At 40.5% G+C, this 26,701-nt stretch overlaps 1 protein-coding gene across 1 annotated transcript in view; it reads left to right on the plus strand.

Annotated features, from left to right (window-relative positions):
• GHR (growth hormone receptor) overlaps positions 1-26,701 on the plus strand; it is a 137,666-nt gene that overhangs the window by 43,775 nt on the left and 67,190 nt on the right. The window contains exons 2-3 of the mRNA XM_032205528.1: positions 6,622-6,706; positions 22,591-22,670. Of these exons, the coding sequence (XP_032061419.1) occupies positions 22,601-22,670 (70 nt within the window). The 5' untranslated portion in view covers positions 6,622-6,706; positions 22,591-22,600. The remainder of the gene's footprint in view (positions 1-6,621; positions 6,707-22,590; positions 22,671-26,701) is intronic.

The following is a 26,701-nucleotide window of genomic DNA, read 5'->3' on the forward strand; positions in this document are numbered from 1 at the left end:
TATCCTCAAGAACACTCTCCTAAAGTGTGGATTACCCAACTTCCAAAAGTAGAAAGGAAATGAGAGCCACAGAGGTTTTAACTTTGCCCAAGTTACATACAGAGACACCAATAAGCTTAAAATAAAATTTGTATTTCTCCATTTTAAGTCCTGTAGTTTTAAGCACTAAACTGTTCACCACCTTTGCTGATTAAGTCATGAGCATTTTTGATCCTGTAAATTTTGTTTGTTTCTGTATTAACAGTTTGCCAAATGTTCCCATATGCTATGTTTTTTCATAGGGCAGTGATGACTTTGGCATCATGCATTTAATAGGTGATTTTCTTAATATTTTATATTTCCTTTTGGAAAAATGTTTTCTTGTACCTTCTTACAGTCCTACAGTCCCTTACAGTTTTACAGTCCCTAAACCACTGCTTTTTATCCTTGCATTAGTTTTAGTCTTCAGTTAAAATTAACAACTTTGTTTTCCTATATCTTTTTATATTCTATTTGCATATTTAGAAATGTTTAATCAAAAAGGAGTGGGAGATGATTAGAGGACAGGGAATCATATTATTCAAAAGACAAGCTTTCCAGTTTTGCAAAAAATTATCTGGAGCTGGCTGATCATGAGTCAACAGTGCCATTCTGTTACAAAAACATAGATATAGTAAGATGTATAAAGCTAAAAGAGAACTACATGAGGTAATCCGTTCAGTTTGTCTTTGGTAAAATATCAGATAGGCTGCTATTTCAGACTTTGGTTAGCTGGAGAGAGTATAGAGGAAAGCTCTGGGAACAACCAGCAGTCCGGAAAACTTGTTTGAAAGAAATGGTTTTGTTTTATCCAGGGAGGGAGAGAAGGAGAGAAGTGTAATGGTCCTCAGGTAGGCAAAGGACTATGATGACAAGTAAAAAAAAGTAGAGGGACTGAAATACTTAAAGAAAGACTTGCAGTGCCCTTCCTAGTAGCATGGATACTCATGCACTAGCATGGATTCCTTGGGGACGTTGCAAAATCTTATCAAGTCCTTTGAAAAATGCATGCCTTTGTCAGTCTTTTGAAAAATCTAGTAGACAGACTTGAGAGTAAAGAAAGAATTAATTGATCTGGCTGTGAAGAATGGGAATAGACTAGCTGATGTCTGGCAGTCTTTTCCAATGCTATCTTCTGTAGGTCTGTTATACCTACAGTCATTCTTTCTAAATTTGTTTTAAAGTAATTTGTTCAAATCCAACCAAATCCTGGGATACATCAAAAGCAGTGTGGCCAGCAGGACAGGGGAGGTGCTTGTCCCCCTCTGCTCTGCTCTTGTGAGACCCCACCTGGGGTGCTGCACCCAGTTTTGGGGCCCCCGGCATAAGAAGTACATGGATCTATTAGAGTGCAGAGGAGGGCCATGAGGATGATCAGAGGGCTGCAGCACCTCTCCTATGGAGACAGGCTGAGAGAATTGGCTCAGCCAACTGAGGGGTCATTCAGCCTGGAGAAGAGAAGGTGCTGGGCAGACCTTACAGTGGCCTTACAGTACCTGAAGGGAGCCTGCTGGGGAGGGAATCTTTGTTAGGGAGTGGAGTAATAGAACATAGAGTAATGGCTATAAACTAAAAGAGGGGAGATTCCAGTTAGATATAAGGAAGAAATTCTTTTCTCAGAGGGTGGTGAGGCACAGATACAGATTGCCCAGAGAAGCTGAGAATCCCCATCCCTGGAGGTGTTCAAGGCCAGGCTGGATGGGGCTGTGGGCAACCTGGGCTGGTGTCCCTGCCCTTGGCAGGGGGGTTGGAACTAGATGAGCCTTAAGATCCCTTCCAACCCAAATCATTCTGTGATTCTGTGATATTCAGGCTTGAAAAGTAAGCTGCAGTAATGGAGATTTTTTTTAAATTCAGTTTGTGGTAAATTCCAGTTTTCACTTCATTTCAGCCTTGTAAAATATTTTTTCTATATATGTGTTCTTGATTCCTCGGTATCTGTTTAAGTTTGTTAGTCTCTTAAGTGTGGACATGAGAACTGGCTACCATAATACAGCTTTCTTCTCAGCTTGTACTTGGTATGTCCCGGTTAATTTATCATGGAAGTTTCTCTTTTAAGTTACTGATACATCAGCAACAGTTTCATCTAGTAGAGTTCTGTATTTCAAGCTGCCCCGATCTCAAAATACTTTGCATAAACATTGACTGAACAGTTCTTCATAAAATTCCTCAAGTTCAACTTCACAATTAACTGTCGCTGGGAATATGACATGCTTCACTCATGGAAGACAGCCTGAATTCTGCTTTCATAAGGCAGCACAACATCTATCTTGTGTGTCAAGTGAAATTTTAATACCTACTTAAGAAGTTTAGACCTCTTGTCTGTTTACATACTTTACAACCCTGATGGCTTCTTTTACATCCCAAAGAGGTGTACTAATTCCTATTACTTGTCCCTGGGCTGCAGTGCTAAACTCGTGAGCTCTCCTGTGCACAAGCTATACTTGTGTAAGTGTAATGCAGTATAAAATATATATTCGCCTTTCATCCCTACTGTGAGTGCCAAAACAAATATCAATTGTTACTTAGCTTAGTGCTGCTAAGAAGATGTTCCGGTTATTGTTATGTCAAAGAGACAAAGGCTGCCAAATCTGTAAGAACAGAAATGTGGTTCAGTGAAGTATGTAAAATATGAAGGACAAGATTTATTCCTAGAGCCCTAAGGGGTTGAAGGGAGCGGGGAATAAAGGCTCTGTTTGGAACAAGAATGTGATCCCTCATAAAGGGAATGCTGATGGGACAAGTGGAAGGGTTAAAGGAGGAAAGAAGGTTTAAAAAAAAAACAAAAAAACAAACCACTGGCTGTCTGTACAGATGGTTATAAGGGAAAGATGGTGGAAGATTCTGATGTATTTTGTTAGTGTTTCTGTGAAAGAATTTAGGGAATCCCCACGCAGAGAAAAAGTTGATGAGAGAATTTAGGGAGTTGGGTTCAGTGGTAAAAAGGTTGTACAGCTGGGGGTGTGAAACCGTACTGTATTAGAGAAATAATTTGAAGCAGTAAGAAGTTTGAAATTAAGGACAGAATGACTTAATAGTGTATGAAAGTTTCTTTGAACAGAATATTTGCTACAGATGGCTCACAAAAAAAATGTCCTTACAGTGATATTGATCATGTTCCTCAGTGCTCATATGTGCATCCCTTTAGGTCCCATACACATATATGTATTTGTGGCTCATTACAAGGATTCAGATGTAGTTTTTCTAACTAAAGAGGAGGCGTATACACATGCCTTCTCTGAATCTGAGCAATAAGCTGGTTTTGCTTTTTCAAGGTTTTATGTGCATATGTATGTAAGTGTGCTGTACCTAAGTCACTCTGAAAATATTTGTCAAGTGCTCTGGAGAATTCAAGTGACCACAAGTTAATGCTGGGCTACAGCCACAGTAACTGTGTGCATTTTCAGCTCAGAGTCACTAGAAGATCATTCGTCTTACTTTTTAGACTTAATTTTGGTGGATGTGTGAAGTGTCCACCTGAGTTATAGCCTTAGGATGTTTAATTTAAATGAATACTGTAACATATTGTCAGCACGATTGTATAAGCATGTATATATGCCCATATCTGTAAAAAGCAGGTATGTCACCTTGTGGTGCATATAGAAATGAAGTGACAATGCTTGGTATTTGTCTAGTCCCAGGCCACTGTCCCTTCCATTTCCTTTGTTGGGAGATCACGCACAGTGGAGAAAGGCAATTGCAGTGAACATAATATTACATGCTTGTATGTTACTGTATGTAGCTTAGCCATTCGGTTTCTGAAGATGAAACAGCCTTGATCAAGTCAACGACTAATGGGAAAGTTTGAGCCTGCCCTGCTGCAGCATTTCGCTTCTGTCCAATGACTTCCAAGTCATAATGTAGAGTTAATGCCATCTCAGCAGCGTAGCATTGGAGCAACTCACTTGAGTTACAAGGTAAATATCAAGCTGTATACACAGTAAAATGTCTACCTTCCTTCCAGATAGTGGCTGAGATCTCCTGGGAAATCTCATACACTTCCCAGGCATTCTCTTCAAGCACTAACTTAATTTCGTCTAGCTCTCTCTCTCAGTGTGCAGTTCAGTATGCAGTTCTGGGCACCACAGTACAAAAAGGACATGAAACTACTGGAGGGTGTCCAGAGAAGTGCTACTAAGATGGTCCAGTGAAGAGCTACTAAGATGCTGAAGGGCCTAAAGGGGAAGACGTATGAGGAGCAGCTGAGGTCAATGGGCCTGTTCAGCCTGGAAAAGAGGAGGCTGAGGGGAGACTTTGTTGCAGCCTACAGCTTCCCCACAACGGGGAGTGGAGGGGCCGACCTATTCTCTTTAGTTGCCAGTGATAGGACCCAAGGGAATGGAGTCAAGCTGCAACAGGGGAGGTTCAGGCTGGACATCAGGAAGAGGTTCTTCACTGAGAGTGTGGTCACACACTGGAACAGGCTCCCCAGGGACACAGTCACTGCACCATGCCTGTTGGAGTTTAAGCATTTGCACTGTGTGCTTAGTCACATGGTCTGAATTTTTTGGGTAGACCTGTGTGGTGCCAGGAGTTGGATTCGATGATCCTTGTGTGTCCCTTCCAAGTTGGGATATTCTGTGATTCCGTGGTTCTCTCCCTGGGGAAGAGGTTCCTGCCTGCATACCCAGTGCAGCACCTCGTCCTGCCTGCCTTGAGGCCTGCCTTTCAGATACTATCTGAAAACACAATGAATAGTTTTACAAAGATGGGACTTTTTCCCAGCACTAGGTCATCATTTGAATACTGTTTTGTAGACCTTTTGACATGTTTGGGTCCATCTCATCCTCTTCAGTTTTTTTACTTTTTATTATGTTTGTGGGGGAGGTACTGTGGAGGTGAAATGGACACAGATCCTGACATCCCAATTAAGAGTTGCATCTGATCTTAGTTTGGAAGCAAAGAAGTCTTGGACAGGCTCTATCTTACAATTCAGCGTTGCAATCCTTTCATTTGCCACATAGGTTAGAGTAAACAAGTTTGTTTCTGAAAAGAACTTATCTCTGAAAAAAAAAAAAAAGCCTCACCTGTACAGTTTATTCCTGTGAATCTATGTTCTCCTTTTGCTGAAGTTGGCATGTTTCCAAGAATCATTGCAAATGTGGCTGCTTGCCATTTCAATGTCCAGCTCGTTACCTTGTGTGTGGTACTGCCTCTTTTTCACACGTAATGAAGCGTCAGAGCCAAGTGCAGAGATAACTGGCTTCGTGCTTGTGTGGCTTGTTCTCAACTACAGCGTTGCAGATAAACAGTGTCGCTGCATGGAGTCTGTGCTATCAGCACTTGCTACCAAGAGTGAAACAAAATGTTCTGAGTACAATTAGGTAATCAGAAATTAGGACATTTCCCTCGTGTTGCCCATAAAGTAGCTGAGATCTTTTCTACTGTTGAGCAGGATTTCAAAATATTTTGGAAAGACTACTGGAATAATTTCCCCTTTGCTTTTGTAGTAGGATTCTGATTTTGTCACATGGAGATCATTTCCACTTGCTAATATCCTACCAAGTGTTTGGAAAGAGGAATTTGTCAGTCGTCCTTGTTAGCTCATTTCAGTCAACAGCTGCCTTAGACTTTACAGCTTTGTTTCAGTCTAAGCTGTCACTTTATTTTTGAAAAACACGATTGTGGCTTACAGGTCAATTAGTCTCTGTGAAATTAAGAGATCTTTTGAAAATTCACAATTAAATCACCTTAGGACTCCTTACCAAATTACATAAAAATGTAACCTCATAAAATGTGAGGAGGCTGTTTCTGAAAAGTGGGTTATTAGAACTTGATTGTGTATATTATGGGGTAAAAAGTAAAGCCTTACCATGTATGAACCTCTCCACTCATCTTGTTCCATGGTATATATCAATGGAACTAATTGAAGATTTCACTTCAGCTAACAATATATAGAAGGATTTTTTAAGCCTAATTAGTGTTGCATGTAATTCTTGTTTTACAAGGAAAATTCCTTCATTTATTGTCAAATGTTAGTTTAATTTTGCTCTATATTCAGTTTAAGGATTTTCTCTTCTGGTAGTTTTTTGATATTGTTGCTTTTTTTTAACATAGTTACAGAGGTGTCAGCCTTTTACACCTTGCACTGTCCTTTTAATGAAAAAGGCTGTGTTACTTTCTTAAAACTAGCAGTTTATGAGTTTCTACACTGTAATTTATTCTATAATATATTAGGAGTGAGATACTACTCATCCAAACCCTGTTTGTGATAATTCTGATTTTCCTTCAAGGCTGGCTGATTTGCCTTGAAATGTACATTGAAAATGAGTCTTGATCAGTCTTCCTGACTTCCTTTTGCCATTTGAATCTGTGTTCATCTGCTTTAATGTCAAGGTTAGCATAGGGTGCTGCTGCTTGGCAAGCCCCCAGTGACAAAGGGGGTTTCATGCAGCCGTCGCTGTTTGAGTGAGAAGCCCAGGTGCACCTTGCAGTGCCATTGTGGAGGCTGCCCAGCTGGTGGCCTTTCCCAAGACCGCCTTCCATAAAGAAGGACAGTGCCAAGGCAACTGTACTTAAAATTTTGTTATGTCATCTTCCCACCACTGTGACCTTCATCGTTCCAGAGCTCATGGTTTCTCTGTTTCCCCTTATTTTGCATAGGTGCTGGGATGGCTGGAGAAGGTCGCACTTCGCAGCTGAGCTGAGGGAGGCGTGAAGCATCATCCATCCCCTGCTGACATTTGAGGTAGTGTGCTAACTTTTATCTTAACTGCAGGAGACTTCATGGTGAATGTTGGGTAAGCAGAGTGATCAATAGAGCCCTGTAGTGCTCTGCAGGCAATCCTCACAATTTCTCTATTTCATTCTTACAGAGGACGATAATGCTATAAGAATTCTGAATGAGATTCCAATCATTATCTTATGGCGTACCCCCCAAAACAGAAATATTTGAATTAAGGCTATCAAATTCCATCCAGCTGTAAGCTGATGGCTTCAATTTTTGCTGAGCTCCAGTGGCCAGCATTTGAGACAAAGGGCCCAGTAACTGATAGAAGCACTTCAAAACCATTTTTCCATGTCAGAGAAAAATTATTTTACTGTGTTTTCATGAGACATTTCTCATTCATGAAGTTAACTAAAATATTAGTTGCTTAGTTTTTTGAATGCAGAATATTAAAACTAATGGGATAACATTTTGTGTTTTTCCAGGGAGAGTGAGCTTGGAAATGCATATGGGAATATAGTAGATAGAAAGTCTTAGTTTAAATGACTCTTAAATGGGATCCAGAATGAATTCAAGTAGTGATTCCGGTTCATATCTGGAGTGCATGTCTGGAAATTTGATCAAATTACAGTAGGGGTAAATCTGAATCAAACATGTCATAAAAATACACTGTGGGGTACAGGTTCCAGGCTCATGATTGCTTAGGCTGTGGAATTGGAAAGCTGTTATCTAGAGTTAAATGATTACATACTGCTTTACTGCTGCTATCTGTGTGCAATAACAGTTTTATGAGGCTTAATTGGTTATTCCTGTGTAAGTGTACACAGATGTAATGTTACTAAAAAGAATAAAAATTCTTTGGCTGTGATACACTAGGTAGAACTTGCCACACTATGTCCATATTTTTAATGTTTCTAAAATTAGATGGTTGAACTCTAGCTGCCTTCATTGTACCATGAATCTGTGCTTAAGAGACTTTTCTAAGGATATACCAATTCCACTAAAAAAGTAAAAAGGTCAGAATAGTGAAAAGTTGTTTGTAAAAATGTTTGTAACATGGGCATAATTTACCATCATAAGGAACCTCCTCAAACAAAACCTTCCTTGTGGTGGTTACTGTGCCTTCTCCTATTAAGATGAGCACCCTTGAAAGTCATTTATGAATGACTTCTCTCATTTTACAGCTGAAGCATGGCAATACAACCATACAGAAAGCTGCTCTCTGCTCTTTTTCTGGCTTTTCGTGCTGAGCAAGCTGGTTGGTCCCTAGCTAAGCTGCCTGGTCTTTGTTCCTCTACAAGCAGCAGTACAAGGAGTGTGTCTCGCTCTTGGAGTGCCCAGCTTGGACACAGTCTCTGGACTCACTTCTGAGCACCACCACTGGCTCACTCTGTGGTTCTGCCACCTTGTTTAACCTCGTTGTGTTTCTGTTTCCTATTTGTAAATGGAGGCTAATAAGCCTTAACTTTCAGGAAGGACCAAAGCACACTGATCCTCAGGAAATGCTGTTACTCACACAGCATGTATCACATTTGATCCAATATTAACACCACGTTACCAAGGGAGAGTTCAAACCATTTGCATTTAAGTGTGACCGTGCGCTTGGAAATTTATAGTGGATCCTTGGGTGGTAAAAATCATTTCTGTGGTGCTTTCTTGCTTGGTATTTTCCACTAACTAGTCTAGTCTAACTAGACAGAAAACATTTTGGCACAGGGAACGGGAACTAGCTTACTCCAAGGATAAGGGAGGGGAGATTATGCTGGCCAGATATCTTGAAAATTGCATACCTGTAATTTATACTATCTATGCCAAGTTAGTTTTAGATTAAGAATTGAAATGTGATAGCTGTTCTCATGTAGATCAAATAAGAGCCAAATCTTTATATATTTACTTTGTAATACGGATTTGGCAGTACCAGCTCAATTATCTGGAGGCAAGTTTACTTCTCAACTCTTGGTGAAATTGAGACATTTAATGCATTATGCACAGTGGGAAATGTTCATCTGCACATTTTCTAGCCTGAAATTAATAAAGTGTTCTGCTCTGAATAAGGATTTTGTTTATCCTAAATGAATGTGTTGCATTCTTTCCTAAAACTTAAAAATTAAACAGATGCCTTGTTATTTCAAGTCTGGGGTACTGAAAGTGACCCATGGATGTGGCAAGAGTAATTTGTGCCTCATTGACATTTAGAGCCCCAATGGAAGATAACACGAGGCGCAGCTTTAAATAGATTTTGAGAGTGCTGGTAGTTCTGCTGAATATGCTGGAAAAAATTTTAATATCTGGCCAAAGGTAGCAGAGATGTTTGTAAAATAACTGCTCTAAAATATTCCAGTAAGTGGCATTTCTTTAGCTATTAACACTTACCAGCAACCAGGTCAGCACACTTCTCTGTCTTTTAAACAAAGCTCTGCTAAGTTGCTTGCATACAACTTAGGGAGTAGGAAACCGTTCATGGTGCCATGAGTGCCTGAGAAAAGCTAAGGGTATGGAAATAAAATTGGCTGTTCTGTGCCTCCACAGTCTGGAAAAACTTACAGACATACAGGGCTTCTCCTTGTCAATGGCCTTTTAACTGCAGGGAAGAGCTTGCCTAAGCTGAGAATGTCAGTATGTGCATGTTATGTTGACAACAAGTGTATCCAGCAGTTTAATACCAACAAGATGTAATACTTTGCTAATCAGGCAACTTATCTGGTGATGTTAGGCTGCCACAAACTAGCCACCATGTGTGGATCATGTCTGCTAGTTTGTGACTGGGATCAAACCCAGATCAGAAGTGTTAATAGTAGACAAAAAATACATACATGCTTAATTATAGAAAAGGAAAACAATATTATTGTTTAGCTTTATGGTTATTCTTCATACCTTCGCTTTATCAGTTCATCGTACAATCTGAAGTGTTTGCTTTTTACCAGTTAGTGATACAGTCATCAGTAGGACAATTTAATTTGATGTTAAATAAATTGAATTAAGTTCTGCTGCTGTTGAGTCATGTGGTACTGCAGATCTGAAATCAAAGTTAAGATTCAGTTTGAATAAGTCTGGCAAAGTCAAGCATTATGTCCTGGCAAATGGCTACAGGCAGTCATATTTCATTGACTAATATGCCTAAAATAGAAAGGAAAGTAAGAATGTAAGTATGAAAATATACTGCACAAAATATTTACTTGTTGTTGTTGTTTTTGTAAAGAGAATACTCTGCGCTCCTTGGTAGCCACTTTTATTCTGACTCCTTGCTGCTCAGATTGAATTCTGGGTACAGTATCTCATAAATACGCCATTTAGGAATTATTTGTGAAAAGCAGATTTTCCAGGCTAAATGTGCTACACTGAACCAGTGAGAAGAATCAGGTAAATCTGTGGAAACCTATCCTCCCAGACACTACTTTGTGTGCTTTAAAAATACACACCAGCAAATTGGGTCTTACCCTTTAGATACCGCTCTAGGGTTTATTATGTGTGACTAGTAAAAATACATCAGTATGGTCCAATCTTTGGTGAAGCATTTTGTAAGCATGGATTTTGGAAAGGCTAGTCTCATTGCCTTTTAGCTGCAGCTGACCCCCTGTTAGCTGAGCAGCAGCAGGCTGTTCTGCCCCATCCACCTTCTGTGCCCTGCTCCCACAGGAGGCAACTATTCCCTTTCACCACACTTTTAAGCAATTCTCCTCCTTCCATGTTTTTCCTTAATGAAGGCAGTTGTCCTTCTTTTTCCATTCCCAGCAGAGGTCAAGAAATAGGATAAAGGAAAGGAGGGGAGCTGCTCCTGGAAAAGCAGCAGCTCCTGGTATCTTCCTGCAGCTATGACAGAAAAAACTGGGGGGTTGGTGCAGCCTTCATGGCTTTAAAAAACATTTCTCATCTCTTCCAGGCACAGGTGGCAAAGGCTGAATAGCATCTTTACTTGGGCAAGACCTGCTTTATTAACTACACACCATAAATAAAAACCTACTTAGAGAATCCAATTTTCCATAAAGAAAGAAAAGCTAGTCCTCGTTTTCAGATGTTTCTCTGTAAAGCTGTACCACCATCTCCATTAATTTGTGCTACAGTCTAGTAACATCTGCTTGTTACCATATCAGATGACTTTCAGTCACACCAGTAAATTAAATGTGCTATTCCCATCAGGACAAATTCTTCTTGGAAAAAGAAAAATAGCTTTCAGGTTGTTTCAAATAAGCTAGTTGCTTAAAAAATCACACACCACGTTACAAGTTTCCTACCGCTTCAGTGGTATGATACTTCAACATTTCAGTCTCAAATCTGTTCTTTAGATCTTTTATCAAATATGCTTACAAGTATACCTAGCACCATTGATAGCAAGATGTAGAATAAGTATCTGTATCACTGAATGTGAGCCCTATGCATATTTCAATTATTTGAGACTTGAAATCTAACAAAACCGTTTTCTCTAATATGGAGAAAAAAAGACACAGAGAAATTTAAACACAATTACAAGCTCTTCACAACTTCTACATTCTGAGGACATTCCTATTCTGTAAGGGTACAGCTGTTGGATACCTCCCTACGAGCTGAACTATTCAGGAGAAACCTGGCTGACCCACAGTGTGCGCTTTTCTGTGAGATTTGTCTGAGATAGGAGGAAAGCCTGCTTGCCAAGGGAAAAATAAACTCAGTTCCAAGCCAGCCAAAAGCAGGCCCTTCTTAGCCAAGAAACTAATTTATAGACCACCGAGTAATCCTGCAATTAATTGTTCTCTGTAACCCATAGAACAGCTGACATCTGGATTCACTTCCTAAGCTCTGAAAGGACCACAGAATTTGAGGGGCTTGGGACTTCAACATGTGGTTAAAGCACCCAGTACCAATTTATATTCAGAGCTGGCTGAGAATACAGTTGATAAGCTCTCCAAAATCTTTGCAGGCTATCGCTTATACAATCTGTGAAAGCAGCAGCAGGAAAATATCTTATTTGAATGAACTATACTGAGTCATTATTCTTTATAGGATAAGTCTAGTCACCTGTTAGCAGTTCTGGTTGCTGAAGAGAAACTTGTGTGCAGTAAGTGAACGAAAAATCAGCACTAATTTATACATCATGGCAATTCAAAACTTGAAGCTCCATCTACTGCAGTATTCTTCAGTATTAGTAATGTTGGCAAAATGATAATCTATGGAAATGTGACTTACCTAAGGCCACGCTGTAGTGTGTAGTAGTACCTATGAGCAGTCAGTCAGACTCATAATGCTCGTTGTGATTGCTGTTGCTTCCATGTGATTCAGGTGTGATTGCTAAGTGTCATACGTACTTTGGGAGCAGATGCTATCTTTAATGATTTCTAAACAAACAGAAAGGATCTATGAACTTACATGGTAAGGTGTTTCTAAAATGGAAGCCTTTTATTGCTCATAATTAAGTTCTCTGTGATATCAAGAACCACAAAAGGGACCGTCAAACTCTTTCCCTTCCGTGCAGGAGGTTTCCACACATGATCATGCTGGTGAGACTAAAAGCTGCAGCTTAGTCTGCAGGGCCAGCAGATGAGTAGGGTGGTTCTTGATATACTGATTAAAAGGGAGGCCCAGTTGCTTGGACTTCTGTTGACCATCTCATGTGAATGCACCCTCACTGCCTGTTTCAGCATGGCAGTGGCTACAGAGGCATGGCTGCTGTTCAGACTTCAGATGAGTTAATTGCCATCTTAGACCAGGAGGGTGCCCAGTAGGATTGTACAAAGCTCTCTGTGGATACAGTGCAATGTCCTCACCCGTAGTCTGCTCATTTTTATTGTACTAAGTGTGTAACGTGAGTCCAGAGATCTAGCTTGGTGTGGGATTTATTTTTGTGGATAGCCCTCATGAAATAGGTATGAGCATGAGCAGTAGTTCTGGTAGTTCCGGATGAAGGATCTGGCTCTCATTAGCCCCTCGAGGCAGGTATCTTCCAAAGCCTGTCTGTGAACACCTATTTCTTTCTGGTCCTGTGTAAAATAACAATAACTGGAATGCAGAAAGGTGAATACTCTTCTCTGTTTTCCTTAAGAAAAAATAATTAAAAAAAAAGTTGTATCTGCTCCAGTTAAGTTTCACTTTCTTAATGACAATTTGTACCGTGTTGGTCTTTCTGCAGGGGAGGTAGGGAGTCTTCACGTCAGTGGAAACAGACATGCTCTCATGTGCCAGCCAGCTTGCCTTGCAGAGTATCCCTTTTTAGCTGATGAGTGCAGAGTTCATCTCTTTTATCTGTGATGTCCAAAAACAAAGGTTACAGTGCAGAGCTGACTATTAATCTCTGACATTTGAGAAGTGGTAAACACGGAGGGGGAGTTTTACATCTACTGCACTCTTCAATGCACTCTGGCAGGTAAATCATTGCACACGGCTGCAGTCCATGCCTTACTCTGCTGCAGGACTGTGGTGTAGATGCAGGCAAGCCACTTCTCCCAGTGTCTCCATTTCCCTGTCTATAGACGCATCATGACCCTGACCCCCACTGTAGACCGTGTATGGAGAATACTGTCTGAAAGCACTGAAAGATCTCTTTGCAAACAGATACAGTAAATTAGCTTTAAAATTGGTATCCCTATTTCTATTGCTTATTTGCAGACATGCCTTAAATTTTTTATTAGTTGCGTTTTCTTAGAGAAAATGTTGGGCATTGGCTCTGACTGAGCTCTTTCACTTTCAAATGTGAATTTTTATTTGCAAGCTGCCATCATCCACTTCTGTCGTATTCGCCTTCCATGTAGCACTGTGCTAGCTGCAGGTTGCCACTTAGAAGATTAACTGAATGAATTCCATTCACTAAACCAGTGACTGTTAAGTGGGTTGCTAAATAGAGATTATCAGGCATGGCTGTTCAGTTTATTGCCCTTAAATGTCATGCTGACACGCTCCCTGCCTCTGCAATCCACTTGTCTCCACTTTCTTAATAATACTGTCATCCCAAACTCACTCTCCAACCTGTGCTGGTCCCTGGTCACATATCCTCTGACTTCTCCAAAGGAGGGGGACAAAAGATTTTCTTCAAGGCTTCCCATACTTCTTTCTCATCCAGTCTTTTTGTCTTCCACTCACCTTCTTCCTGCAGTGGAACCTCCCCTCTTCATGAGGTGGCAAGTAATCAGCTGAAAAAACATTTTCAAATTTCAGCTGAGCAAAACGCATGTCTGTGTATATGTGTATATTCAGTGTATGCAAGTGCACACGTAGACACAAAACCACATACACACACATACAAACTCTTCTGTTCCTTATAAGGAATTATTTCATGTCCTGTGCTAATGAAAATGCCTCAAATAATGCCAGTGATAAAATTGAAAATACGATCTAGAATAAAAGTTGGTTGAAGTTCTTAGAAGATTAGAGGACCCAGTACATACTGTACACTGACTTGAGTAAATTCAGGTAATGAAATGAGCTGATTTCACTCTTTGTTTTGAAATACTGGATGCACTAATCTTGGAAAAATCTCCAATTAAGTATACAGTGATTTAACAGCATACATCCTAAGCTCTTGGTTTAAAAGGTGTCTTTGATAGCTGTATCATAAAAATGTGTATCAGAAGTGTTTGATTTGTTATAAAAGTTCTAGACATCCTGTTTGGATGTATGTTTGGTTGTAAATAAAAACGGATGTGTTTGTAAACCATTGGTGGTGGACATGGTCTGTTTTGGTATGTGAGATGCTTCATCAAAGCATACTTTAAACTTTACAGTCAGATTTTATAATTTCCAGATCTTACCACTGGAATTGGAGGGAGAATTTAATTGGCTTTTTAAAACTTTATAAAAGGTTTGGACAGCAATCAGCTTTTATTCACCAGTATTACTTACCTAATTAAAATCTGTTTGACAATGCTGCATGTAAAAATACAAAATAGTCTTTTCCCCATGCTGGTATCATTTAGTCTCTCATAACTATGCGTTGACATAGACAATTAAGAATTAAGGATCTAGCTCAAGATTTTCTATACGGCTATGCAAAGTGTTCTGTGTGTATGTGTGTGTGTGTGTTCAATGCAGTAAGCTGCTTTTTGGTGAATACACACAGGTTATGTGTTCAGATTTGTGTGCCCCTGAAGCACCACACCTGTGGAGAATAGGGTCGCGCAACGGTATTGGTATGATCTTAGACATTAGACATGGAAAGCAGTTGCAGTCATGGTGGTTCTCATTACAAGAAAACTTCTTAAACAGAGAATTTTACTTTATATTGTTCTGGATAATAGTTTTGTTGAAAAGATGCAAATTGATTTTCTAACTCAACGTCAGCTTAAACCATAGTTAAAGTAAATGTAAATTAAATCAATATAAACTATACTTTAAACTGATACGAACTTCAGGACACACAAAGCTGCATCAGTTTAAATGCACTGCTTATAGCTATGCCTTCAGTCGAGTTTATTAATCTTTACATGTTCACCACTGATTTGTAGAGAAAGTTGTTGGCAGTGTGTGAGGTGTGAAAGTTCTCCTGCTCCTTTCAGCAGATGACCAATGTGAATATGTGAGTACTTTTGCATCATGAGTGGTCACACAGAAATCCTGTTCATGTCCTTTGTCTGTCTTTTACCAGCTTCCATTTAATCCAGTATTTAAATCAAAGACTTCCTTAATGCCTTACAGGCTTTGTTATGTAGTCTTTAATCTGATTAGCAGTACATGAATAATTTAGCATGCAACTGAACCATGTAATTCATTTGTCCCATAGTAATGAACTGTTAAGTAGTTCCATTAGTCTAGGATAAATACCAAAGTCTTTAACTTAAATTTTACAACTTTTTGAAAATGTTTTCCTTGGATGAGAAACATTTTTGTATAAATACAATTAAAATTGAACTCGTTGCTCCCAGATGTCCTGAAATTACTCTTTGACATCTGAAAGGCAAGTTTGGGTTCAAGATGATTAACACAAACTGAGGATGCTTGCTTGGCTATAACCAAACCCCATTTCACCTGAGGTCAGCAGGAGCTGCATTGTGTATATCAGCTTCTCTTGCAGCACCCATCTCTGTCCATGATCAGTTGATCCTGTTACAGAAAAGTGCAAGAGATGAGATATGTATTTCTAACAAGTGTGCTGAAGCTGGCTTTAGTAACTGGCTGTAATTGCCCAAATGTTAGCTACTACGCTTATCGTTTAATGCAAATACTAGCATGCAGAAGAGGGCTTGCAAGAAAATACAGGCTAGAACAGTGTAATTGGCCTGCTGTATGGTGACAATCAGTAGCACATATAAGAAGGTGCTTTAATATTAAGCATGTAAATAATCCTGTCAATTCCAACCCAAACTCCCAGTAATGCCACATGGGTTGCTTGCCAGCATCATTCCCATGTTCACAGTCTTCATAATTTCTGCAAGGTTCTAAGAGCTCTGGTTTTGTTAGGGAAATCACTTAGCCATGTTCTTGTGTTAAATATATAAATTTACCTGCTTAAAATCAGATGTCTATAACTGCTTTGCTGGATTGGGTCTAGACTACTGCGCCCTGCTGGGATTTAAACTTTACTGATATCTGAAAAGCTCATAGCTGACACTGAAAAGCTACTCTTTTTTGTACACTAGCACAAAATTGTTTTACAGCACTGGGAATATCATTTAATTTCTTTATGTAAATTGAGAATAATTACCTTAGTCAAATGTTTTTCTTTCAGAAGAAGCAATTTTTTAGCACAGATTTCTAGGAGGTTGGTTCTAGATGCAGATTCAGACATTTCTTTTCCTTTCTTGTTACAATATTTGACATTAAGTTGATGTGATACATTTCTTTAAACAAACAATATACTTTTTGCTCAGAAAAAATCTTTTACTTCCTTTTGCAATTGTACAAACATATATATTTTAAAAAAAGAAAAAAAAAACACTGAATTATGTGTTTTGGTTGTCTGCTATCTTAATAAATAATAATAAAAAAACAAAGCCACAGGAAAATTACTGCTGTTGTGGAGGAGAGTGTTTATATAGCCTGAAAAAACTACCACCCTCATACACAGGCTGGGGTGCTCTTTCTTAGTGATACAAGAGCGTGTAAAGCTAGATATCAACTCACGAATTCACATCAGCATGAGAGCAGCTAAATGTCATTTCATTCAGCTGATATGCATCTACTTTGCTGCTTTGTTTTCTTTTGGGGGATGAAAAGCAAACAAAGCAGCTTAGACTTGTCCAAATTGAAAAGCTTCTTTATGTGTGGTAGACAGAAACTTAATTGTATTGGTTCTCTTTTAGCAGATGTCTTCCAAAGGAGGTGACCTACTAGGCTTCACGTTAATATCCTCCCTGTATGTACCTGGTCCATCAGGTTACTGTTGTCAAAACATAACAGGCTGTGTTGTAAATAAAGAATTGATATGCCATATACCACAGCCATCCTGGGACTTCGTAGCCTGGTTCTTAGAGTATCCCTTTAGAGCTGCTTTAACCTAAAAGAGCTTTCAGTGCAATCCCAGCACAATGGCAAAACTGCAGATTCACTGAAGGTCTCCTTAACAACATGTAAGAATTGATTATCATTTGGCCTGTTACCAGTTTAAATTTGGTTTAAATCAGAGTAATTATCTGACACATGTGTCCATGAGAAAAAGAAATCAGCTCTGATCAAAGTATTGAAGTTGTCCATTACAATAGAGATATAAGTAAATTAAATCAGGACTTGTTGAAATATATCAAATGTGGTCTTGAAATGGAGTTCTCATATAGTCTGTATTCCAAAACGAAGTTTGTTTAGGTGAAAAAAAAAAAAAAAAAAGGATTTTGGAAATGTGAGCAGTTTTTTTCATAGATTCCACTTCCAACTTGAATACTTCAAAATCTTATAAATGATTTGACTTACGTAGAGCTCTAATTAATAACACAATTATCTTTTCCATTCCAAATCTTTTCCATTCTTTTACTTTTTTAAGGAGATTCACCTCTTAATATTCATCAAATTTGCATGAAGCCATGCATAGTAATTGTAGCCGTGTTCCAGTCCCTCATTCTTTCCCAGCCTTCTGTTTATTTCCTTAGAAATGCACCCCTTATGGGATTTTTTAATTATTATTATCTGCAGTTCATAATTTCTGTTTCTGTGGTGTTATTCCATGTCCTTTTCATATCCTGGCTTACCACACACGCTGGGTGAACGGTGTGTTGTTCATCCCAGCAGAGACGGTTCGTTATTTCTGTTTGTTAACATGGACGAGTATATAGCACTGACAAGGACTCTATAAAAACAGGCATTCATCCAAGTGCTGCTGATGACTCAATCAAGCTGTAATATCAGCAAGCAAGCAAAGAAGTCTTTAGGTCTGTGGCAGCTTTAGATTGTGCTGATTTGAAAGGCTATAACTCATTTCATCTGCAGAATGACTCTGTCCTGTTGGCATTTAGTGAAATGAGGGTAAGCAGGCAAAGTGATTTCAGCTATGCATATTGAGCCAAACCTGTGTGAAATACGTTATGCAAGCACAGAAAGATTTTCTCTTTGTGTCACTGATCTTGCCATGAGATAGCTTGTAAGGAATGTACACGCTGCAAAAAAAGAAAGGTTCTTCCCCCAAAAAATTCTGCAAGGGTATGTACATACATATTTTGTATTTGATTAAACGTGCTTTAGAGTGGTGCAGAGCTTGAGAGGCTGGACTTGCATGCCCTTCTCCTCAGCCCTCATTCCTACTTGATGATGGCTGTATTTATGTGTGTTTGCATGCGCTGCAAGCTCTTGTGTCCTTGCCTGTTTGTGATTGATGGAATGATGAAAGGTAGAAATATAAAGAAAAAAAATATTACATCTTCTCGGATTAGTCCTTCACTCAGTAATGTTGTTCAGTTTACAGCAGAGAAGCCACCTTTGGTTCTGGAATAGTTGCACATGTGTTATTTGGCAAGCAAAGTGAAACTGAAGGAGGTTACAGGGGAAAAAAAAAATCCCATGTTTGGAGTACTTGGAGTCCAGTGAGTTAATGGAGATGGCAAAAGCAAGAATTCCTTCTTAGGCATAATTTAATGAAGTGTAATATCCTTCTCTTTCCTTCAGGTCCTTTCAGGTTCAGGACCCATCTAAATGTAAAGATCTCGCTTCAAACAACAGTTTTGTTTATAAGCAAAACTCTTTATGATTTGCTCCGAGTGTCAACATAGTTGTTTGTCCAGAGTAGATGCAAACCACTCAGTAGGCTATAACTAAACAATTTATTTTTTCATGGGTTTTCTTAGCCTGGTTTCCCCTGTCTGTGCTGACTCTGTTCACGTCCCACTGGAGAGATGTGTTTAAATTCACTTGTGATTGACCTTACTCCAACACTGCTATAGAAAAGGGCCAGGAATTTTTCTATCCTTTTATAACTCCTGGCTCCCTTTCTCCACTGAAGCAATTAGCCTGAGCTGACCTCTAGCCAAATGTTCCTGTGGTCAAGTTTCAGCTGCCTTGAGGACAGTCAGCTGTTGTAATTATTTTTCTGGTTTTAGCTCTCTTCGTTCTTACGAACTGCAGGAGTTGGGCAAGACGTAGACTATTATTCTTTAGAATAGCAGGTATTAAAGACACTGAAATGTCTTGTTCTGCTCGATAACAGGGACTTTATTAGTGGTATTTGTCTTTCATACAGATGCAAGGAGGCAGAGATTACTAGATTGTGAAAGGTCAGGTTTATCCTAAAGCAGATCAGAGGAGAAAAGCTGTCTCTCACTAGGTTAACACTGCAGCCTCTGAACAATGCTGTTCTTGTGAGCTTGCACAAGTGTTATAGAGGAACAAGAGCAGGCTGTTGCAAACCACACATGTGAGAACCTTGTGCAAGGTGGTCGTCTAATGGTGAAGCAGATGGTGCTCCAGAGGAGTCTTCTGTCTGAAATTTTATTCTGTACCGCCAAAATCAGTATCGTGGTGGGGCAGCTCCTGTTGTGCTGCAGATTTTCTCCCACAAGCCTACAGCTGTGGGAGCTCTTTGTAGACGTGCTGGGTGCAGAGAGGCGACACAGACCCTGGTGCTTCACACAGCATGCAGAGCTCCTTCTGCCTGGGGGTGGGGGGTGGGGGAACCTTGAGCACGAGCCCTGTCCCACGAGCTCTGGGTTTGAGCTCCAAGGGAAGAAGCACAGTTTGCCTTTTCCAGGTCCTGTTGTACAAAGTGGGGAGTGTGGCCCTTCTGTATTTTCACATGAGAGCAGCCACCATGTTTGACATCAGTCTTGTCTGTACTGGGTATGTTCAGACTACACCTGTTGGCTTTTTCTGTTACAATTTATTACAATTAGTTGTTAAAATAAATGTTTATGCATTGATTTTAACTGGAACAATTTCCTGATGGCGTTCGCTGCAGCAGGTATGTAAACAAGACCGCTAGCACACGAGGAAGAGCAGTGCTGGAGCAGGATTGTTTTTATCTGCAGCAGCAAGGCCTTACTGAGGTTTAACGTGATAGTTGACCTCTGGGATACATTTCCAGACTCCTGGGTTAGTGCTCTATCTGTCAAACCACTCCTCCTTGCAGGAAGCTCAGATAAGTGCTCGTCCCAGCACACGAAGGGGACAGCCCTGCCTGTGGTGGCTGCGCCTGGGAGATGATCCCGTTCTCAGCACGGTGCTGCTCGGCGCGGTGTGGTTGTAACAACCTCTGCTCACAGATGTGCTGTGAATGACCGACTGTGCTGATCGTTTTGCGTGGAGAACTCCCAGGAGGGTTGTGTTATTTTTTTTCATGTCCTGTCATTAAGCAGGAAGAGGTAGGAAAGTTTGGAGAAGAGCAAAATGAGCAGAGGTTGGTGGACAGGAGAGAGCAGGCAGGTGTGATCAGAGGCAAGCATGGGATGTCTGGGTGTTACAGCGCGGAGGGCAGAGCAGGGTTGTAAATAGAGTGACGTGCTCAGGGCTGTGAAAGAGAGAACAAAACTTCAGGGAGAAAGTGGAGAGGCTGTAAGGGGTGGGGGATGTCTGATAGGGCACGAGCTGTCTAAGAGGAGGGGAACTGGCAAGTACAGTGAAGCATTTCTGTAGAAGATTTATTAATAAGAAACAATAAGAATCCTCTAAACATAAGTACAGACAGAGTTGGGGGAACAATTGAGCAAGCTGAAAACATTGCTGTTCTGGGATGAACCTCAAGCTGTGCCAGTGTAGCTCCTCTCTACAAACAGGATCACTGCCCTGTAGTTGCTTTGTAAACTTCTTCCCAGCCCTGTGCTGCTCTCCAGCAGCTGCAGCCTTTCGCTGCTCCGCAGGCTCCCACACCAGCCCTAATCCTTCACAAGCACACATCCAGCCCTGCCATACAGCTCCCTTCCTCCCTGCCCACAGGAGGACAGGCTGCTGCTTCGGGCAGAGCCACGACTGCTCGCACAGGGCGAGAGCTGCAACCGGGCAGCCCTGCAGCAGCCCCTCTCCAGTGGGAAGCATCCTGGGTTAGGCTCCGCAGGGTGGTCCGGATACATCCTCCCTGTGCTGGGCATGAAACTGGAGAATTACTGAGCAGTTGTGTTAATGAGGATGTGAGAAATATGTTCAGATTTTCAAGTTTTATTCTAAACTGCATGAATGAGGAAACTGGAGTTTGTAATAATTGTGGTGTGGTTTTTTTTTGAAGCGAGTCAATCTGTTTTCTTGGTGAGAAAATTAAGAAGAGGGAAATATCTTTTAAGTTCGATGTTAACATAGTTTTCCATATTCAGCCTGCTTGTGTTTTACAGTTGCTGACTAAATTCACACTTTTTTGTGAATTTATTCACAAAATTCACAAGAAACGTAAATTCTTTTGCTCGCTCAAGTAGGACTGTTTCAATAGCCAGATTTGCCAGCATTGGTCATGTTAATCGGGAGCACCCACTTAAGAGATTGTTGCTCTGTAGTAGGTTCGGTGGCTTGGACACTGCTGATATATTCTGTCAGATGGAGACAGAAAATGTCCAGCTGAAAGCACTTCAGTGTAGAATCAAGGTTTGCTGTACCCCTTTATGGTCATGTATAAAAGTGCTAGCCTAGCATGTATCCCAGGTCCTGCCCTTCCCCATTGTCTCCAGATGCTGGTGATAACAGCACAAGCAACATAGCATCCCTCACACAGGGTTGCAGGTTGTGATGAGGTTGTGGCCCAGATAAATTAGGGAGGTTTGGTTGTGATCTCTGTGTGGCACAGATAAATTAGGGAGAAGGAGGAACGTGCCTTCTGGGGAGGTTGCAAAGGCTTGTTGGGTTGAGGACTGTCTGTGTGGTATGCTGCGTGGACATGCCTGAAGGTGCCTTCTCAGCAGTGAAACACTGACAGATTTTCAGCACCAGACATCTCCCGTGGCAGATGCCTAAGCGCAGCGCAGCAGAGCAGGGCACCGAGGCACGTGCTTGCAGCTCTGTGGGAAGCCAGGAGGAACAGACCAGAGAATTAGCCTGGGTTACTTGTTGCCTACAGCTGCTGCAGCATTTGTTCTCTGCTCACTCGTCCAGTTTTTACTGCATGTAGTTCTAGACTCAGAAAGCATTGTACATGTCCTGCAAAGACGAGCACAGCTTCAGGGGTATGCAAGCTGGAAAGGCAATCATCATGTGTTTGTTCCCTAAGAGAGAGGGAACAAACTTCCCTCTCTTTCTTTCTTTCCTACTTTCACATTTAACCTAGGCTAGTCATCGGGATCCACACCCCAAAGGCTGCTTTGGAGGGGAGTGTGGTTACTTTGGTTACTTCCTGGAAGCAAGCTAGAAATTGACAATACTGATTTTTTTCCTATGTATTAAATGAACTAGAGACCCATGAGCTAGTCTTCGTATAAAAATACTACATGCTATCTGTCCCAGGCAGCAGAATGATTATGTGACTATATGAGGCAATAAACCGTAAACTAAATATGCTTCTAGTTTAAATTTAATCAGAAGTTCAATAAAAATAGATAATAGTTTGTGTCATGTACCTGTAATAATGTTAGTTTATAAATAAAGTCTCTTGTTGTCCTTTATTATTACAGAATTAGAGTTATGGATCTTCGGCATCTGCTGTTTACTTTGGCGCTGGTCTGTGCAAATGACTCACTTTCTTCAAGTGATGGTAAGTTTGATGGTAACCTTTCTGTGCCTCTGTATGTATATAGCTTTATATAAGGAGTATTTTTATATTATACGCGTCAGGACTGTTGGAAGGTCCTTGATTGTGGTAAGATAGGTGCAAGATGTGAAAAATACGTCAGCTAATCTTACTGTGAAGAGAGTGGATAATGTTGAGACTATATGTTGCAGAATAAACGTGAATTTTGTAGACTGCATTGTGTGCGTGGTACGTAATCAGACCAGATCAATGCTGATGTTAAATGTTGAGATTCATTCCTCTAAGGTACCAAAGTTATGAAAGAATTGCATGAGGTTAATTTTTTGTGGAAACTTTTCCTTTCCTTAATGAGTCTATTTAGTATATTTCTATGGTAAATGTAGAACTATTTGGAAGTATAAAGGAAGGACTTTAAGGCTTCACATACTTGGTCTGAGGCCAGTATGAATAAGTTTCATAAGAAATACACTTAGAAATTCTTAAGTAGAGGTTATAAAAGGGATTTGAAAAGAACATGTAACCTCAGACAGCCAGATGGCTGTGGGTAGCCAGCAGAAAACCTCTTAGCTAGGCGAAGCTCTGTTCAGGGTTTGCATCCACTGAATGTGCCTTTGGCTTTCCACAGTTCATCCCCTTCTCATCCTAATTCACCTCAGTTTTTCCACTTGTAAATTAAATGTAGGGCTGGAAATTACTCCCTCTAGCTGAGCTTTCTCTGATGCTTTCTGTTTCTGCAACCAGCAATGATCCAGAGACATTTCTGTGTCACCCAGAGGCCTGCCTTGACCCTGTTTGGTCCTTTGGGATGGGTCTTTTACTCATTTAGAACAAAAAGTTCCTGTTAACTTCATTGGGAGTTTTATGTTGTGTCAGACAGATCCGCTTACATGGATTATGATCTGCTCCTGTAAACAAATACAAAACCTAGTCTGCTCAGTCTTATTCTGGCTTTTGGAAAGAACAGTGAGTTTTCCATAATTACTAATCTTACACAAACATGTTGCCTCTTCTCCCAGGACTGCAGAGCAGCATCACTAGAGTGGTTCCTGAAGCAGGTGACCCTCCTGACCTTCTGACCAAAACCAATGCAAGCAGGGAAAGTCACAGAGGGCAGCTGGCTGAGTAATTTGGAAAAAAGTGGGGTGGAAACAGCTTCCACAGAATGCTGTAAACAGGCTGATAAAATTTTCAGTGAAAATTTCTCACATTTCTCAGTTTATTTTTTTTCTTCACTCAGTGGCTCCAATCCTACCTAAGTGTTACAAAATGCAAATTAAATACATACAGAGTTGCAAGCCATACTTTGTGAGCCCTTCTGCTGTTAACTTTGGAATATGATGCTAAATCAAAGGTCTATGACGTAGTTACCTGTAATCATAACTATCCTACAGTTTAACAGTGTAGTAATCCTCCATCTCCCTGATGGAGTTTAGACACCCATATTTGCAAAATGAATGGAGAAATACAAGGGCTATTACCTTGTTGTTAACGAAAACATTAGGTTGAAATAAGATATAATTAGAACTCAGATGATTAGTTTTCAGAGAATTCTTCCATAAGGTTCATTTTATTTATTAAAAAGAACACCAGTGTCTTTATTTACTTCTATGTTTGTGGTTGAGATTCTTGTCCTCAGCATTATCAGGCCACGGATCATCTGTGAGATTCTCTTCTCCCTTGCTAATTCAGGTATTTTCTGTAACATTTACCAAATTTCATCTGAGTTCCTGATGTATCTGGCTGTTGACGGCAATGCATGAGTCCAGTTTTCACTTTTGTTCCCTGCTTTTGTTTCCTTCTTAGAGCAATACTTTCATTCTGCTACATGCATGTCCCATGGGAAAAGAGTTTGCCTGTTTAAGAAATGCATAAGGAAGTATGGTGTAGTGAAGTGTTTGTTTTCATATTAAAATTGTGGGGCTGAAACAATGTGGGGCTTTTATATAATCTATTCTGCATCCTTCTCTGTTTTCTGATTTGGTTAAAAGTATAGATAAGTTTATGATAGGAATCTGCTCGGTAAAGCTGTACACTGTTTTTCCCTGTTGCATACCGCTCCCTTTCATTAGACGTATGAACTGAAATAAAATTTGGAAATTCCTCCTTGGTTCTGCTGAAATGTGGAAAGTCAGTGTTTCTCAGTGAAATCTGATACATGTACCAGCTTCTATTCACTGTCTCTTTCAAAATGGCCAGTAGAACAGAAATGAATGTGTCCTGATTTGATCCTTTCCCCACTGTGTCTGCATGTTACAGTAAATTCATTAAATGGACAAAAATAATCCCTGCTCAGATGCTGCAGTCTACTGGACCATCTGATTTCCCTCTCAGTGTTTAAGGGCACATAATGATTTTTAAATCCCTTCCAGATGAGGTGTAGTCCACATGTCCTACGTAAAAATCATGATACAAATAAAACTTAGCTGCAGTGTCACCTTTTATCTGGTGACTTTATCTATGCTGATGAAATAGTAACCTCTATTAATTAACCTCCAGAATCAAAAAAGGAGAAGTATTTTAGTTGTGGTCCTATGCTTAAAGCTAGGACACAATGCTATAAACCTATACGTGTCCTGATTTGCAGTATTACTACTACAGGATTGTGTATATGAAATAAACAGAGCTTTGTCATCCCCAAAATAAATTTTGAATCACTAAACTACTTTTAAGGTTGTAGCACTTCTGTTTTGAGGGTGGGGGAGATGGTCAACTGAGGAAGTCTAACAAGGAAATAAAACTTGAACAATAATCTTTGAGATAACATGGGAGAACATCCATGTGTCATTCTTGAGTAATACAGATGAAGTAATAATGATACAGTTTTTAGCCAGCCAGTGCTGTTTTGTTCTACTTTTTTGTTTTTCCATGTGAGTGTGCCTGCATCTGAAAATGCTTCTCATGAGCATACGGCCCCTCTCTTAGCTTATTGCTAGGTGATGAATCCTGAAAATCTTACAGAGAGCTCTGCCCAGCACAGTCTTGCTGAGGCCTTCCTATAAACTTAATTAGATATACTCCATACCCGATATGTTGCTACAGGGGTTGATCTGCGGTGTCAGAGCTCCTGAAGAAATCCACTGCAGTAATTGTAATTTTCATCGTAGCACAACAAAAAAAGGACACAGATTTGCTAGTCTTACACCAAATCACACTGCTGACACAGTGTAATATTGACTGGTATGTAGAGTGATTCACAGAAGAACAGCATGTTTTTTACGTCTTGAAAGTAAAGCTTATATTCAGCTGTACAAGCGCCTGTGCTTCGAGCTGGCTCTGAGCAGTGGGGTCAGATCCACCCTTGGCACACAGTTAAATCCCATACGTGTTTCCTCCTGGCAGGGAAAAGGGTGTGAGGCCAGCAGCTGGCCGGAGAACTGCACAGCATTCAAGACCAGATCTTGGACATTTAGTCACATGTTTGCTGTCTGCTCGTTCTGCTGGAGGCTTTCCACTGATTTAGTTTTTGTGCTCTGCTTTTGCTAAGAGCCCGGCTTGCCAGCTCCTCAAACAGAGGCTTTAGCTGGAGTGTGAAGTCACCGGGCTGCCCACCATCGCTGAGATGGGGGAGCTGAATGGGACCAAGTTATGTCTGCTGCATTGGGCTTGGCAGGGAGCTCGGAGCCACGCAGGTCTGGGACGTGCAGCCTCCTGCCAGCTGGATGCTGAGCCACACGCTGCCCGCGTCCCAGAGGTGCTGCACAGCAGGGAGTACCCGGCACGGCAGAGCCAGTGGCAGAAAGAAAACGTAAAGGCCACCGCAGTGGGAAAGTAATTTCTGAGAGGTGTGTAACTGGCATAGGTGGATGGGCCTTGTGCCACAGAAATTTAAAAGCAGAAGGCCCGTTTTCACAGCTCTGAAGGTATTTTTGTCAACTCAGCAGAACTAAGGCTCCTGAGAATTTTGGTTGCTTTGAAGATGAGGGATTATGTGCTTTTGAAAATCACACAGCTTTGTTTATAGGTAATGTGGCACGTGAACAAGAGGCAGGAGTGATTCATGAGTATCTCACCTACTTCAGTGCAATAGTAATCGT

The sequence above is a fragment of the Aythya fuligula genome, chromosome Z, assembly GCF_009819795.1.
Source record: "Aythya fuligula isolate bAytFul2 chromosome Z, bAytFul2.pri, whole genome shotgun sequence".
Taxonomy (NCBI): domain Eukaryota; kingdom Metazoa; phylum Chordata; class Aves; order Anseriformes; family Anatidae; genus Aythya; species Aythya fuligula.